Source organism: Rutilus rutilus (genome assembly GCF_951802725.1).
Source record: "Rutilus rutilus genome assembly, chromosome: 11".
In the NCBI taxonomy this organism is placed as follows: Eukaryota; Metazoa; Chordata; class Actinopteri; order Cypriniformes; family Leuciscidae; genus Rutilus; species Rutilus rutilus.
In genome coordinates this window covers 347,501-364,416 of record NC_140216.1, presented here as the reverse complement: position 1 = coordinate 364,416, position 16,916 = coordinate 347,501, and the positions used below count along the sequence as shown (strand labels likewise).

General features: G+C 38.3%; 2 protein-coding genes across 3 annotated transcripts in view; both read left to right on the top strand.

The window, feature by feature from the left end:
* crybg2 (crystallin beta-gamma domain containing 2) overlaps window positions 1–6,208 on the top strand; it is a 56,990-nt gene extending 50,782 nt beyond the window's left edge. Inside the window, exons 18-22 of the mRNA XM_084423675.1 lie at window positions 1,712–1,851; window positions 2,377–2,500; window positions 2,835–2,993; window positions 4,512–4,671; window positions 5,413–6,208. Of these exons, the coding sequence (XP_084279801.1) occupies window positions 1,712–1,851; window positions 2,377–2,500; window positions 2,835–2,993; window positions 4,512–4,671; window positions 5,413–5,501 (672 nt within the window). The 3' untranslated portion in view covers window positions 5,502–6,208. The remainder of the gene's footprint in view (window positions 1–1,711; window positions 1,852–2,376; window positions 2,501–2,834; window positions 2,994–4,511; window positions 4,672–5,412) is intronic.
* Window positions 6,209–9,882: 3,674 nt separating this feature from the next.
* The window catches only part of anxa14 (annexin A14), a 9,331-nt gene continuing 2,297 nt past the window's right edge, over window positions 9,883–16,916 (top strand). The window contains exons 1-11 of one of the 2 annotated variants that reach the window (XM_084424319.1): window positions 9,883–10,306; window positions 10,799–10,873; window positions 11,482–11,584; window positions 11,889–11,977; window positions 12,969–13,082; window positions 13,343–13,433; window positions 14,202–14,281; window positions 14,404–14,442; window positions 14,890–14,980; window positions 15,432–15,539; window positions 15,620–15,675. In XM_084424319.1, the coding sequence (XP_084280445.1) occupies window positions 10,832–10,873; window positions 11,482–11,584; window positions 11,889–11,977; window positions 12,969–13,082; window positions 13,343–13,433; window positions 14,202–14,281; window positions 14,404–14,442; window positions 14,890–14,980; window positions 15,432–15,539; window positions 15,620–15,675 (813 nt within the window). In that variant the 5' untranslated portion in view covers window positions 9,883–10,306; window positions 10,799–10,831. The remainder of the gene's footprint in view (window positions 10,307–10,798; window positions 10,874–11,481; window positions 11,585–11,888; window positions 11,978–12,968; window positions 13,083–13,342; window positions 13,434–14,201; window positions 14,282–14,403; window positions 14,443–14,889; window positions 14,981–15,431; window positions 15,540–15,619; window positions 15,676–16,916) is intronic. The other variant, XR_014629233.1, reaches the window with a different exon arrangement.

Sequence of the window (16,916 nt, the reverse complement as noted above, 5' to 3'; positions counted from 1 at the left end):
GCATTTATATAGCGCTTACACTACACCATCACAGTGAACAGACACGGAAAGACTTTATTCTCATCTATTCCTCTCTGATCTAAGTGTGTGTGTGTGATGGAGACTGAAACATAACGGCAGTATAATGCAGTATATTGATGGTCGAAATCATCGAAATGAAGACAATTTGGTGCGTCACTGAGAAAAACTGTGTTTTCTTACTCAGCGTGCTTCTGGAGAAATGATCTGAGCCTCGATCCCATCAGAAACCTGGAGACGAGAGTGTCTCTTTCACTGGCTGTGTTTAGATGTGCACTGATAAGTAGAGGAGCGCGGGGCTAGTTGTCACACACTTGTTTTAAATACTTCCACACATGCTAGCATGACGAAACTTGGTGTATTTACTAGTTGCCATTTCAACACTATATAGAGAAAAAAAAAGAAAAGAAAAAAAAAGGAAGATATCCAGACATTTATTAAACCATAGCAAAAGTAAATTTCTTACTTAAGTTAATTTTTCATCTCTGTTTTTTGTGTTTATTTAAAATTAGACAAATCTGATATTATTTGAATCTCCAATATGTTATTTAACAGTTGAGATCGTTCTTTAATGCTTCGCTAACTAGCAGAAGACACTAGCCGGAGATCGTTCTTTAATGCTTCGCTAACTAGCAGAAGACACTAGCCGGGTCTAAATCCCAGTTGCTCAGGCGGGGCATGTTGTCACACTGCGTTACAATGTGCCCCTGTTAGAAATATGCTATTATATTCTATACTTTTATTAATTCTATTGAGAAAACATGAGAAAAAGGAGAATAAAGACTGAGAGTCAGTGTTCAGAAATGACTAATTATTCATTTGTTTTGAACTATGTTGTATTGCTGTGTTTTCCTGTGTTCGCAGTCAAAAATGAGTTTATATTTAATTATTAAAAAATGAATTTTTTTTAAATGCAAAAGTTAATAATTCTATTTTATTTTAGAAAATATTTTAGTTTGTTTTGTATATTTTTTTATTAGATCAGATAACATTTTAAGCTGTCATATGGTCATGTTATAATGTGCTCCACCTATGGGGCATGTTGTCACATCTCACTTCCATTCTTTCGGGGTATATCAAGAAAAAAGTATATACTGTATTAATAAAACAAAACCACATAATTGTACTAGACATGTGGGAAATTAATGTGGGGAAAAATAAATAATCTGAACCATAAGTAGATTTACACAAACTGAGAAAGTCAAAAGCTGTTACTTTGTGCCGCGCTCTCCCCTAAGACACGAGCAAACCTCTTCACTCCCGTATTCGTGCAATTCTCATTATTCTGATTATTCCCAAAAAAATTATTTCAATTTTCTGATTATTTTTATCGCCATTATTCACATATGCACAGCATAAATGATAACCTCGCTGTTTGCATGCAAAACACATTTCAATGGATGTATTGGATTAATTTCGATGTTTTCGACCATCAATATACAGCATTACATTCATGTTCACATGAGCTCAGTGTCTTCTGCACTCGTGTTTCAGTCTTCGTCACACACACACTTTGATCAGAGGGGAATAGATGAGAATAAAGTCTTTCCGTTCCTGTTTATTGTGATTAAAATCGCCATATGGTGGATATTTTACTACGATTATGCATGGATTTGAATGAGGTAAAGTTCTCATCATGAGGTGATGATGATGATGATGCAGTCACTGATGTTGGTCTCTCTCTCTCTCTCAGAGCTTTTCAGTGCCGTCGATCTCTCTCTTTGGCCTGGAGTGTTTTGAAGGTCGAGAGGTCACTATCGACACGCTGGTTTCCAACATGCAGGAGGAAGGGTTTAACACACACTTCCTCTCTGTCAGGGTCAACAGCGGCTGGTGAGTTTGCAATGCTGATTATTATTGCTTCATATGGGATGATATTTTCACATATATACTTTTTTTTTTTAAAGTCTCTTCTGCTCATCAAAGCTGCATTTATTTGATCAAAAATACAGTAAAACAGTGAAATATTATTCCAGTGTAAATCATCTGTTCTCTATGTGAATATACAGTAAAGTGTAATGTATTCCTGTGATCAAAGCTGATGTTCAGCATCATTACTCCAGTCTTCAGTGTCACATGATCCTTCACACATCACTCTAATATGATGATTTGAGGATCAAGAAACATTTATGAATATTATCAGTGTTGGAAACAGTTTTTTCAATGGAAAACGTTTTTTTTCAGGATTCTTTGATAAATAGAAAGTTCAAAAGAACCGCATTTATTTGAAATATAATCTTCTGTGACATTATAAGTGTCTTTACTGTCACTTTTGATCAATTTGATGAATAAGACTGTAATCAAATCTTAACCAACCCCAGTTGTGCACATGTCAAAAGCCTGTCGATGTCTCCTCAGCTGGGTGTTGTGTGAGCACAGCAACTACAGGGGGCGCCAGTTCCTTCTGGAACCCATTGAAATCACCAACTGGCACCAGTTCAGCTCAGTGTCCAGCGTCGGCTCCCTGTATCCCGTCAGACAAGTCAGTTCCACCTCCACACGACCTCTTCTCTTTCACTCTTTCAGAAGCCTTTTCTTTAGCGTATCGATTCTTTTCTTCGGTTGGTTTTACTCATTTATATTTGACTCATTGCTACTCGTGTTTTATGGTTACTCTTAGCTATGTTGCTCGTATGTTTTGTTTTATTTGTTGTTATGCATGTTATATCTTCTTTTAATCTTGTTGTTCTGTAAAGCACTCTGGTCCGCCTAGTGGCTGTTTTAAATGTGCTGTATAAATAAAACTGAGCTTGACCTGTGAAGGATGTTATTTACGCAAGAGTATTTTGTATAAGTGTTTGTTAATATCCCTGTAGAAGCAAAGACTGTTCCGCGTGAGGAATAAGGAGACGGGCCACTATATATCGGTGCAGGGAGGAGTGGAGGACATGAAGACGGGTCGCGTGGTCGTATCGGAGCAGGTCGAGGGAATGAGTGACGTGTGGCTCTATCAGGACGGGCTCATCAAGAACAAGGTGTGTCACATTTCATTTAATATTCAACAATATTATTGATCTGCCTGTATCGACACCATTATATGAGAACTGAACTGAGCTGGACGATGACATCACGGTTTACTCTAAATTAAACTATAACTTTTTTACAGCAAACATTAACCATCACTGAACTTCCTTAAGCTGGACTGTGACGCTATTTTCTTCTGGAGACAAACTTTGTTGCATTATTTTCCTGTTATCACTGTAAAGCTGCTATATAAATAGTATATATAAATATATACAATATAATATATATATATACAAATTAGTGGTGGGCCGTTATCGGACTCTTATCGCGCGATAAGAAAAATATCGCCGTTAATCTCTTCTCCAAGTTGGGTTGGGAGCTGGCTCTATACTACACAAGCTATGATGACGCAATCTACTCGCGGCCGCGAGGTACACCCGGCTGCAACGCATTAACGTATATTCGTCGTCATCTTAAGTAAACTACTGAAAGTGAAAGCTGGTGAAAAAGATCGGTGCAACCTCCATTATTTGGACTTGGTTTGGATTTAAGCCGTCCGACGAGCAGCAGCAAACTATAGACAGAGTGTGTGGGGTAACAGTTCGGTAAGTTAACACACGACTAATCCCTTCTACCACCTCAAATTCAAAAGGAAACATATCACTGAATACCAGCGCGCACGTATTATTCCCAATATATCTTAGTGGTGTAGCACATATAATCTCTGTCTGCGCCCGGTTTTAAGAATCGTTGTTGTGTTTCTTTTTAACTGAAAAGACATCAGTTAGACAATATTCTAATTTTAAATTTGGGGTTTCATAAGCTCCAAGCCATAAGAAACATTAGACCTACTTAAGTCTCTGCAGCTAGTGTACTTACATTTTATTTATCTGCAAAATTATGTTGTGTACTTACAGTTTTGCACAATATATGTTCTCAAAACTACATACACCCTTAAAAAAAAAAAAAAAACATTTAGCAGTTGTTTAGCAGGGTCTGTGTGACCTGTTCTGAAATGGTTTTATTATAATATATATCGTTATCGCAAGAGGCTGCAATGTATATCACAATATGGATTTTAGGCCATATCGCCCATCCCTAATTGATAGCCGATAGTAGTTGATAATAACATAGGCCTACCTAATGTTGCCTACGGACAGTAACAGTACAGTAATAACCTTTTACAGTCTATGAGTAGAACAGCTTTCTCAAGCAGTTTGTGATTCATTTTGGAAACAGGAGATGAGCCCCTGGTCTAATGCGCCACCTGGCTTGAGAAACCCGTTCTCAAAGACTTACTTTTATAGTCATTATTTGGGTAGCACACATATTCTGAATGCCTTCGGCAGAATTCAAATGAGCCATTTTAATCTAGATTAATCTAGATTAATTTCAAAATTAATCTAGATTAAAAAAATTAATCTATGCCCACCTCTAATACAAATATATATAAAGTGCTATATAAATAAATGTGACTTGACTTACGCTTCAATTGTGTACTTATTCATGTGTGTGTGTGTGTGTGTCAGCTGGCCCGAAGCACGAGTCTTCAGGTGATGGGGAACGTGGAGTCCGGTGCTAAAGTGGTGTTGTGGACCGAGACGCGTGTGCCGGTGCAAACCTGGAGCGCAGAGGTCAAAGGTCAAATCAAGAGCAACACCTTCCCTGGGATGGTGCTGGATATCAAGGGTGAGAACAAGCTTTAACACACTAGTCATTTATTTTTTGATTTTGATATTATTTTATTATTAGAAATATTACATTTTATAAACATATTTTATTAATTTTGTTATTAATAAATCAAATATAGAATTTTAGTTTAGAATGCAAAAATGTAAGAATATCTGAAATGAGTGTTATGCTATACTTCATACAAACTTTTGGTCACGTTTGTATTTCTGATCTTTGCATAATTATTATGCATGCAGTTTTTAATTATGTTAACTGTGTTTGAGGAATACTTTACATTTTTATTTGTCACACTGCATTATTCCACTACACTAAATGTACAGCAACAAAAAAACTAAAAGAAAAAAAATTGGTGACCTGTAAAAACACACACAATAAACCGCTACTTGTTTTGTTTGTTTTTTAAAAGAAAGAAATGTTAACTTTTATTCAGCAAGGATGCATTCACACTACGGAGTTCAACTTAAAATCTTGATATTGGAAACCAAAAGTGAATATCCTTGTTATTTGACAATCACTCAAAACTAAATCTAAACTTATGAAATCTTGATTCCGCCACGGAATAAAAAACGTAAAGAGCAAATGCAACTTTTCTTCTCTCAATTCTGCAATTGCAAGTTTATATTAGAAAAAGTCAAAACTACCTTTTTTATTTTTTATTTCATGGCAGAGACTTTAAGCTTCCATAAAAACTACATTTGTGTAAAAACCATGTGGCAATCTACTTCCTCTGTTTTACAGGAGGCAAGACATACGACAGAGAGCATTTGGTGATCCGAGAGCAGAATGAGGAGCGAGAGAGCCAGCAGTGGGAGCTGGAGTTTGTCTAACCCCGCCCCCTCTCATGATCATGTGACCCGCCTCTCCTTCTGACCCCGCCCACTCTGACATACACTCATTCTCTCGCACAGATGAAGAGAATTTATCCTGTGCAGAAGAGATTAAACCGATACATTCACCAATGAGAGCAGAGGTCAGAGGTCACCCGAGCTCACGCCTGCATCCAGTGTGTCTTATTTGCACATAAAACATGAATATTAACTACAGGTCATTTTGCGATGTACACACTGAAGATGGTGCTGGTGGTTTAACCTTTATAAAGTCACTTAAAAAACAGATATTTTCCATATGCATCACATTGTTGAATATAGTGCTTTCCCTCAGATTTCATATATGAATCCAGTGACTTTCGAAGCATTCTTTCATTTCTGCTCATTTTGTTTGTTTACACACTTATGTTATTTTATTTTCCTTCATGTTATTTGACATATTGGGTATATTCTGGTTTGTGTGCTTTAATATCGATATCTGCGATTAGTTTATAGCCGCTGCAAATGCTGTTCGCTTGAATCCTGCCGGGTTTGTTTTTAATACCAAAACGTGTGTTGATGTCAGAGTCAGTATAAAATCACCATGTCTTTGGAAAACCAAGAAACTTTAATATGTGTAAATGTTATTTTTAAGGATAATGTGAAATATTATGTAACAGGGAGTGGCTTTAATTTTGTAATAAAACTGTAAAACAAAATCATGTCAGAATTCATTGTAGTTCTTGTTCTTCTTCATCTTCTCTTTGCAACCACACAGCAGTACCCTAGCAACCACCTGAGTACCCTAGCAACCGCATAGCAAACTATTTATATGAGAGACTTAAAACCTTCAAACTTTGACATTCAAACTTAAAAGTACTTCAAGTTTAAAGACTTTAAACTTTTAAAACTCTCTCTGTCTAAACTATTACACACTTCAAGTTTTTACAATTACTTCTCGGGCATCTCGGGAACCGCACTCCAATGGTTCAAGTCTAACCTCTCAGGTAGGTCCTTTAGGGGGTCGTGGAGGGGTGAGGTGTCTAAGACATCTTAAGACACCTGTAAGGTGTACACCTGTAAGGTGTCCAGTAACATCTAGCTACTGGAGTGCCTCAGGGCTCAGTGCTGGGACCGCTTCTCTTCTCCATCTACATGCCATCACTAGGATCTGTGATTCAGAAACATGGCTTTTCCCATCACTGTTATCATCTAGCTACTGGAGTGCCTCAAGGCTCAGTGCTGGGACCGCTTCTCTTCTCCATCTACATGTCATCACTAGGATCTGTGATTCAGAAACATGGCTTTTCCCATCACTGTTATCATCTAGCTACTGGAGTGCCTCAGGGCTCAGTGCTGGGACCGCTTCTCTTCTCCATCTACATGTCATCACTAGGATCTGTGATTCAGAAACATGGCTTTTCCCATCACTGTTATCATCTAGCTACTGGAGTGCCTCAGGGCTCAGTGCTGGGACCGCTTCTCTTCTCCATCTACATGTCTATCTGTCATTCAGAAACATGGCTTTTCCTATCACTGCTACGCTGATGACACACAACTCTACCCCTCATTCCAGCCTGATGATCCAACGGTTGCTGATCGTATCTCAGCCTGACAGACATTTCTGGCTGGATGAAGGACCACCACCTTCAACTAAACCTTGTGAAGACAGAGCTACTTGTGGTCCCGGCCAACCCAACACTACACCAAAATTTCTCCATTCAGCTAGTTTCATCATCCATAACTCCATCAAGGTCAGCCAGGATCCTTGGAGTTGTGATTGATGATCAATTGAACTTCACAGACCACATTGCTAGAACTGCCCGGTCCTGCAGATTTGCCTTGGACAACATTAGGAGGATCAGGCCCTTCCTATCAGAGCTACACAACTCCTTGTCCAAATGCTAGTTCTATCCAGACTGGACTATTGTAATGCTCTCCTGGCTGGTCTTCCAGCATCACTGTCAATCCTCTGCAACTGATCCAGATGCTGCAGCTAGAGTGGTCTTTAACGAGCTGAAGAGAGCACACGTCACTCCTATTTAAAAAAATAATAAAATCAACATGTACTGCGGTGGATTAAACTGAGAAGGGTCACAGCACTTGCATATTGTTGTCCTACTGTTAGTTTCACTGCTTCTATTGCTCTCATTTGGATAAAAGCGTCTGCTAAAATGTACTTCAAGCGTTCAGGCTTTCTCAAGCCAACATCAAACTTTACTCATCTAGTTTCCTATAACGATTGATAAAACACACTTGTATCAGAATACATATGCAGGCCCAGCCAAGAACATTTTGTTAATGTTCCTGCTCCGTTATGAAAACGTTATTTGTGAATGATCAAAACGTCCAGGATTTTTTTTTGGAGAACATTCCATTCTTCAAACATTATGGTAACGTTACTTTTGAAAGTTCTCTGAATGTTCGGAAGCAAGTAGTTACATTTAAATAACTAAAATGTTTCTGAAAAACATTTTATGAATGATTTATGAATAATGTTTTTGTGCTAATGTATTGAGAACATTATTACAGTTTTTTACAATCGCTATGACAGTTTTTTCAATACATTTAACAAGTTTCCTAAACTCTTAACGCACCAACACACCTAAAACACACAATTGGCAAAACGGTTAATTTCATGCTCAAAATCACACATTGTAAACTAAACTCCAAAACTCATTTTCAAAATACAATAATACACTAACACAATACACTATGTCTAACAAAACACTGCAAACATGTTTCAAAATCTAATAATTATTCAAAACATTAACACATGTTCTCTTCCAACAGGAACATTTAGTCAATCATAACACAATGACAAAAAAAAAAAACACTATCATCAGCTGAAATTCCAGAAACTGCATTATTTTAAATGTGTCAGGTATGCCCTTATACAACAGACAGTATATTGTATTGATCATAGATTGTGTTTTGCACTGCAGGTTTTTTTTTTTTTTTTTTTGAAGTTGCTCTACATTTTTGTTTTGTTTGTAATGTAAAAGCATGCATTGTTTTTTTTTTTTTGTTTTTTTTCAGAAATTCAATACAACAAAATAAATGACCCTTCTTGGAGTAGCTTTATAGAATGTATGGTTTATGAAAAAAAGAAGACAGAGACCGAATTGCTGCAGTAACGGCTTTATTTGCAACAGGACATTTCTGCAAGATAACAAAAATATGCAATATAGCTGCCATTTACAGTATTACTGTATGTGAAAATACAAAATATACAAACAGAAAAAGCCATCTTCTAATCTGCCCGGTCTTCTGCATTTGTCCACGTTCTCATCCACATCACACCTGATATCTTCCCTGGCAAGGCATCTTGGGAAGAATCTTTTGGCTTGCCTTATCCTGGTAGTGTTCAGCTGTGATGTCTTGGTATGCAGCATCTTTTGCAGGAGGGACATTTGGTCCTGTGGACTATGGTCAAAAACCTTTCATCTCCAGGCTGAGAAAACTCCTCAATGGGGTTGAGGAAAGAGAAGTAAGGGGCAAGGAAAAGGGACATCATCCTCTGATGGGCGTCAAACCAGGCTGTGACTAGACGGGAATGGTGGAATGCCACATTGTCCCATACGGTATTTGCATAACTTCAATCAGCTGTTTCTCAGTAGCAATGGAATAAAAATACAGGGGATATATTTGTGTTTCAATTCACAATATAAGCAGCTGTTCACCTTGACTTTAGCCTGTAAGGTTAGGTCTAGAGCATGGTGTTATCTGTTCTGACATACAGTGTGAAAGCATTGGTAAATTTGGCAGTAAAAATCCATTGTTTTGGTCTTGTTTGAGCTTGTGTGTAAAAGAAGTTCAAGCATTTTAAATTTGTGTTAATTGTATGTATTTTGTGTTAAAGCAACAAGAAATGTGTTAATAGTATAGCTTAAACAGACGGATGTAGTGCTAACTGTGTTAAGAGTTTTGGAAAATTGTTAAAAGTATTGAAAAATCTGTCATAACAATCGTAAAAAACTGTAAAGACCGGATAACTTTGAACGAATGTTCTATTAACATTACTGGAAGAATGTTTGTTCATAACATTGAGAGAACCTTGACACAACGTTCCCTGTTCTCTGTTTAGTGCTTTTTTATTCATTTTAACTTCTCTGAGGAATCTTTACATTCTGTCAAGGGACTGTGTGACGTTGTGTAGCATTTGCTCTGAGATCAGATGCGATCATTGAGATTCCAGCATGTTTGTGATGTGTAAAGATGTCTGATAATGGTTTGTGTGAATGAGAAGCATGCAGATCTCCACAAACCCAAAGCCAATGTTGTTCTTTCAGGTGGAGAATTCTCCTGATCTTTCTTGTGTTTGACTTGAGCTTATTTACACGATAAAGTTCAGCTCTGTTGACATTAACAACACCTTCTCACATTTCTCAAATTACAACCTGTTTTACGCTGCATCTTTACCACCGACACTGTAAATCTAAACATGTTCTTTTGAATTTTCATATGAAGAATCTTTGTGATTCAGAAAAGGTTGTTTTGGGAGGAATCTAGTCGATTGAGTCTTCCAGTTCTGCAGGTTTTTAAGGTTTTTGTGCGTATGTCCAGGTTACACCCATGATGGGATATCTGATCTGATCTAATCTGAGCCATTGAGATCTTCTGTTTGGTTTGAGACGGTTTCTACTGGGTTTTTTGCATCAGACGCGTCTGAGAACTACAGCGTATGGAAAGCAGGAGAGGTTTATTCCTTTTAAGCCTTTTAAAACATTGAGTTTTCATCCTGCGCTATTGAGTTTGATAAGATCCAGCATCTATAAAAGAGCTGAAACTCGATCTCAGACTGAGATTCATACACACTTCAACAGGTAAAACACCTTCAGTATTTCAGATATGAAGCTTTGTTTTCTAAAAAACAATCATCAGTTTGAGCTTAAAACAAGAACAAATATCTGTTCTTTCAAAGGGAAAACTAGATTATTTTTCTGACTCCACTGACAGATATTTGTTCTTGTTTTAAGTACAAACTCACTTGATTTTTAGGATTTTTTCAGACAACAAGACTTAATATCTTCAGTTATTTTGCTTCTTGATTTAAGAATGTTTAGATATTTGTGCTGGAAAACGAGGAAGAGGAAGAGCGTGATGTTTTGCGGTGTGGGAATGGTTTGCTGGTTTATGGGTGGGTGAAGAGGTCAACAGTGTAATTAGAGATGTAATTAGAGAAGTTAAAACATGCAGGTATTTTTTTAAATACAAGCACAAGAAGCATTCATCTACACATAAATGCATTGTATTAAATTATTAATTTAAATGTTAGTAGATGCTAGTTAAAAACACTTGGACTGTTTTTCCTCCAGACTTCATAACTTCCTTCGCTGATAAGTTCTGCGATGGAGAAAATGTCAAACTCACAGGATTCGTCTCCTCTGATGGTCAGTGTCTGTATCTGCACTCTTTTACTCTGTATCAGTTGTTGTGTCATACTTTAGGAGCATTGTTTGCCGTGAATCATCTTCTCAATACCACTTTTTCTAGGGATGCACCGATATGAAAATTTTGGCCGATAACGATAACCGATAATTCTTTATATTTGAAAGCCGATAAGCGATATATTGGCTGATACATCTAAATCCAAATTTTTATATAATTTTTGAGAGCCTGATTACAAAAACAAAAGTTTCATCATTATAAGCCATGTCCCAAGCTCACAATTATATATTTTATCCTATTATAACTTTATGTAGCCTTTATGACAACGTTGCACTTAACTGTATTTTCCTTTTTTGAAGTGATTCCAATCATATTTCAAGCAATAAACCATAATGTTGAACAGTGCGCATCTGAAGCGTCTCAGCTGAAGGAAACAATCCATTATTAATCAGCTTTAATATCTCTGACAAATTTTCTTATTGGGCCGATAAAGATAACATTAAAAATGAACATATATCGGCCGATACCGATATGGTGGCCGATATGTCATGCATCCCTAATTTTTTCTTCTACACTTTCGCCCGTGTCATGTATGTTTCTCATCCCTCAGACTGAAGGCATGTGGTGGGGAACGCTGGGATCCGTTCGGCCCTTCCCGAATTTCCGTCCCGAGAGAGATGTTACCATCCTTCGCGCTGCTCTGGAGAAGAAAGGTTCATTTATAGGAATGACTATTGTGGTACACTGTAAAAAATTTCTAACCCTCCCAAATCAAAAATTTCAAGTGACCGATAACATCTAAATTTTTCAATTGGCCCAAGTGAAAATCTGTAAATTTAATTTTATAATTTACAGAATTTTACTTGGGCCAATTGAAAAATTTAGATGTTATCGGTCACTTGAAATTTTTGATTTGGGAGGGTTAGAAATTTTTTACAGTGTAGTAATTGTCCGACTGCTAGCATTCTGTCATATTTAAATGTTTTAATTTCAAACTACCATATCTTTTTGTTAAAGATGTGAGCCCCATTGTGAGAATAATAACCAGTCGCAGTAATGCTCAGAGACAATCTCTGGCACGCGTCTACAAGAACGTCTCACAAGTGGTAAGCAAGAAACTAATTTATCTCCAAATCACCAAAAACTAGTCCTTGTGCTTTATAGTGGCCAAATAATATAATAAGTGACCAAGTAATATAATACATCATAGTGGCATGCATCAGTGCCTTGAATTTGATTCGAGTGGAAATTGGCAACCAGTTTAGGTTTATGAGGAGAGGAGTGACGTGCGTCTCTTTGGCTCGATAAACACACTCTAGCTGCAGCATCTGGATCAGTTGCAGAGGATTGACAGTGATGCTGGAAGGAGAGCATTACAATAGTCCAGTCTGGATAGAACAAGTGCTTGGACAAGGAGTTGTGTAGCTCTGATAGGTAACAGTGGTGGGAAAAGCCATGTTTCTGAATCACAGATCCTAGTGATGACATGTAGATGGAGAAGAGAAGTGGTCCCAGCACTGAGAGGGAAGACCTGAACCAATGCAGTGGAGTTGTGCAGTGGAGTGACCAATGTATGGTCAGTGGAGCAGTAGCGCATGTAAATAAGGTCAAATTGGTTTCCTGATCTATGAGTAGCCGCAGTAGACACTTGCTTGAGGTCAAATGAGGCGAGCAGAGTGTGGGAATCAGCAGCCTGAGGTTTTTGTAGGTGGATGTTGAAGTCTCCAAGGACTACAAGAGGAGTACCATCCTCAGGTAAGGATGAGAATAGCATATTCAACTCCTCCAAGAAAGTGCCCAGCTGACCCGGAGGATGATAAACCACTACAAAATGGATTTTAAAAGGACTGGTGATAGTAATTGCTTTGGGATGTCTCTGAGGATACGGTTTAGGTTTAGGGAACAGAACATTGTATTAACTCTGTGTAAAATCAATTGAAGTCAATGAATAATCCCCATAAAGAGTAAGTGAAATTCATATCATGAGGAGTAGGCAAAATGTGTGTGTGTGTGTGTGTGTGTGTGTGTGTGTGTGTGTGTGTGTGTGTGTGTGTGTGTGTGTGTGTGTGTGTGTGTGTGTGTGTGTGTGTGTTACAGGAACTGCAGGCGAGTCTGAAGAAGGTTCTCTCCGGTGATCTACAGTCTCTGATACTCGGTCTGATGATGATCCCGGAGCAGTTTGAGGCCCATCGCTTGCGCAAAGCCATGGAGGTTTAGCATTAATAGTGCCTGTGTGTGTGTGTGTGTGTGTGTGTGTGTGTGTGTGTGTGTGTGTGTGTGTGTGTGTGTGTGTGTGTGTGTGTGTGTGTGTGTGTGTGTGTGTGTGTGTGTGTGTGTGTTTGATCACTATACATTTAACTACAGATCCACATCCATTCAGACTGTATCCGTGTGTGTGTGTGTGTGTGTGTGTGTGTGTGTGTGTGTGTGTGTGTGTGTGTGTGTGTGTGTGTGTGTGTGTGTGTGTTTAGGGTGCTGGTACAGATGAAGAAACTCTTTTAGAGGTGTTGTGCACCAGGACGCCACAGCAGCTCTCCGACATCAAGACTACATACAATCAAGGTGCTTTAAGAACAATTTACAAAAATGTAATAAATGCAATTAAAAGCCTTGTCTATTATTATTGGTGGTTTTCACAGTCAAACCACAAAAATGCTTTTAATGGAATTGACATTTTGAGAAAACTGATAATTCAGTCATTTTTAAATATATTTGTATGATGTAATAAACTTTCCATTCAAAATATTGGGGTCAGTTAGATTTTTTTTATTATTTCTTCTGCTCACCAAGGCTTCATTTATTTGAATGAAAATACAATAAAAACAGTGTAATATTATTCCAATGTAAATGACATTGTCTATGTGAATATACAGTAAAGTGTAATTTATTCCTGTGATCAAAGCTGAATGTTCAGCATCATTACTCCAGTCTTCAGTGTCACATGATCCTTCACACATCACTCTAATATGAGGATTTGATGATCAAGAAATATTTATGATTATTATCAGTGTTGAACACAGATGTGTTGCTTCAGATTTTTGTGGAAACTGTCATTTTTCAGGATTATTTGATGAATAGAAAGTTCAAAAGAACAGCATTTATTTTGAAGTAGAATCTTTTGTAACATTATTTTTACTGTCACTTTGGATCAATCCACTCTAAATAAAGGTATGAATTAGTTTTAAAAATAAATCTTACTGACCACAAACTTTTAGTTTAGTAGTGCATTTATTATATTTTCCCTAAAACATTCCATTCAATAAGAACTGGTAATTGCATAGCTTTTTTGTTAGTCTGAGTTTGAATGTTTCATCATTGTGACTTTAACAGAGTTTAAGCGGGATTTGGAGAAAGACTTGATCAGTGAATCCAGTGGAGATTTCTGCAAGCTCATTGTGGCGTTGTTGAAGGTGACTCACACTGTTAAACATTTACAACAAAACCTATTTCATTGTGTAGATCAGTCATCACTATTTCAACATCCCGTTTTATGGTCTGTGTAAGTAATGATGTTCACTCTGTCCTTTTGCAGAAAGAGAATGGGCCAGGAGTTATTGACCAGGACACAGCCGTGAGTCCATGTATTATCAGATCCATCAGATTCCTCAGTTTGGGCTGAAACGTTCCTTTCGCGCGTTTAGAGTCGCTGCATTCCCAGTGTCAGGTCATATTCTGAGATGAAGCTGATAAAGGTTTAACTTTCCAACCTGTGATGTTGACTTTGCTTTGTTTGATCCGCTTCACTGCGTCTGATGACCTCTAGATGACCTCTAGGTGACCTCAGAGATAGGATTCAGATTGTTGAAATGTCAGCTCAGTTCACAGGGTGACTGATATCAGTTCTGCACTGACAGATATTTGTTCTTTTTTTAAGCTCAAACTCACTTCATTTGCATGATTTTTGTGTGTTTCTCCAGTAAATGTCTCTTGATTTAAGAATGTTTGGATATTTGTGCTGGAAAACGAGACAGAAACACTGAGGAAGAGCATCGGTTTATTACTGTATGTTGTTTTACAGACTTTATCTGAGGAGCTGAAAAACAAGAAGCCTTCAGTTGATGTTTGGATCCAAATCCTCACCACGAGACACCCGGATCATCTCAGAATCGGTGCGTTTCGACTGTGTGTGTGTGTGTGTGTGTGTGTGTGTGTGTGTTTCTGGTCTAGCTGTGGAAAATGTCTCCAGAAGAAGATATATCTGGAAAACCGTTGCTTTTCAACATTTAATCGAAAGCAAAATGGTTCATAAAGACAGTAAATAATGCCTTTACTCAACAAATGTAAATGTGAAAGATTAGTATTAGTGAAGATGCCTTGATTCATGTATTAAATAGATGTTCTGCATACGGTATAAAGGCCTTTATATTTCTTCTTCTTTATCAGTTTCAGTTGTTCAGTTTAACATCAGTCATTGCTGGCAGTCGTGTGTTTCTTGTGTCCTCCATACAGTAAAGCTGCTGACATGCAGATCCTCGTAACATAGGAACAGTTGGAGCCCTAATACTTGTGAGGTTAAGGACAACAAGTGTGTGTGATGCGAGTGTGTGTATCTGTGCTCAGTGCTGGAAGAGCTGGAGTTGGAGAGAGGACAGACCCTGGAGGACGCTTTAGACGGACATTTTAAAGGACTTCAGTTTGGAGACCTGAGGAAAGGCCTGAAGACACTCGGTAAAGCCACTTTATGTGTGTATTAATGTGGAATAAGCAGGAATACAACCATGCGATTTATCACTTTCTTCTCTCGTCAGTACGATGTTTACAGAACCAGCATCTGTTCTTGGCTCAACGGATCCAAACTATGAAAGTAAGCTTTTTATTTCGGAAATATCTTTACAAATGTCATTTCAGACTCAGTTGGATTGATGCTGTTGCCAGGTTTGTTTTGCCAACATTGTGTGCAACAAATATCCCAATAAAGACCGTAAAACCTAAAATCGCCTAGTAAAACACAGAAAAGTTTTTGTGAGAATAGAAAATATCATTGGCTGACCCTGACCCAGACCCAGACCCTGACCCTGACCCTGACCCTGACCCAGACCCAGACCCTGACCCAGACCCTGACCCAGACCCAGACCCAGACCCAGACCCAGACCCTGACCCAGACCCTGACCCAGACCCAGACCCAGACCCTGACCCTGACCCAGACCCAGACCCAGACCCTGACCCTGACCCTGACCCTGACCCTGACCCAGACCCAGACCCTGACCCTGACCCAGACCCTGACCCTGACCCTGACCCTGACCCTGACCCTGACCCTGACCCCGACCCCGACCCCGACCCAGACCCTGACCCAGACCCAGACCCAGACCCTGACCCTGACCCTGACCCCGACCCCGACCCCGACCCTGACCCAGACACTGACCCAGTAGACTGAGAGACTCCTGAACACACCTCACACACCCTTGCACTGCACTTTATTCAAATGTTTATATTGTTATTTATGTATATTGTTAATTATGCGTATACCGTGTTGTTATACTGCCGTGTAACAGAGACTTGCACCGAAGAATTTCCCCGTCACACTCTTGTGTAAACGATGTGTGACAATAAAGAGGAAAATATGAATAAAAACATAAGTCAATGAAAACTCCTCGTCACTGTTAGTGCAAGTTTGCACTCGATGGTTAAAACGTTCCGCCTTAATGAATGACTGCGCTGTCAGTAAACAAACGGCCTGTTTTGCATGGCAGATGTGTATCAATGTAAATATAAATATTACAAAATTCATAGTAAGTTACTTCCTCAAATTCAACATACTAAATCCATGCAAATGCAAAACAAGTTTTTTTAAACAAATGTACAACTAGATCACTTGTTTATCCACTCTTAGAAATAGAGGTTGTTTATTGGCAAAGATTCTTTAAAGTGGAAAAACAGATATTTAGTTTATTTAAAGGTTCTTCACACTCAGAATAACAAGGATCTTATAACTGATCACTGAGAGGCTCTTCTGTTGCATCACTGTGGGGAAAAACTCTTTTAAAAGCTTTATTTTTGAGTGTAGTTGTGTAATGTTCAGTTTAGTGTGTGTGTGTGTGTGTGTGT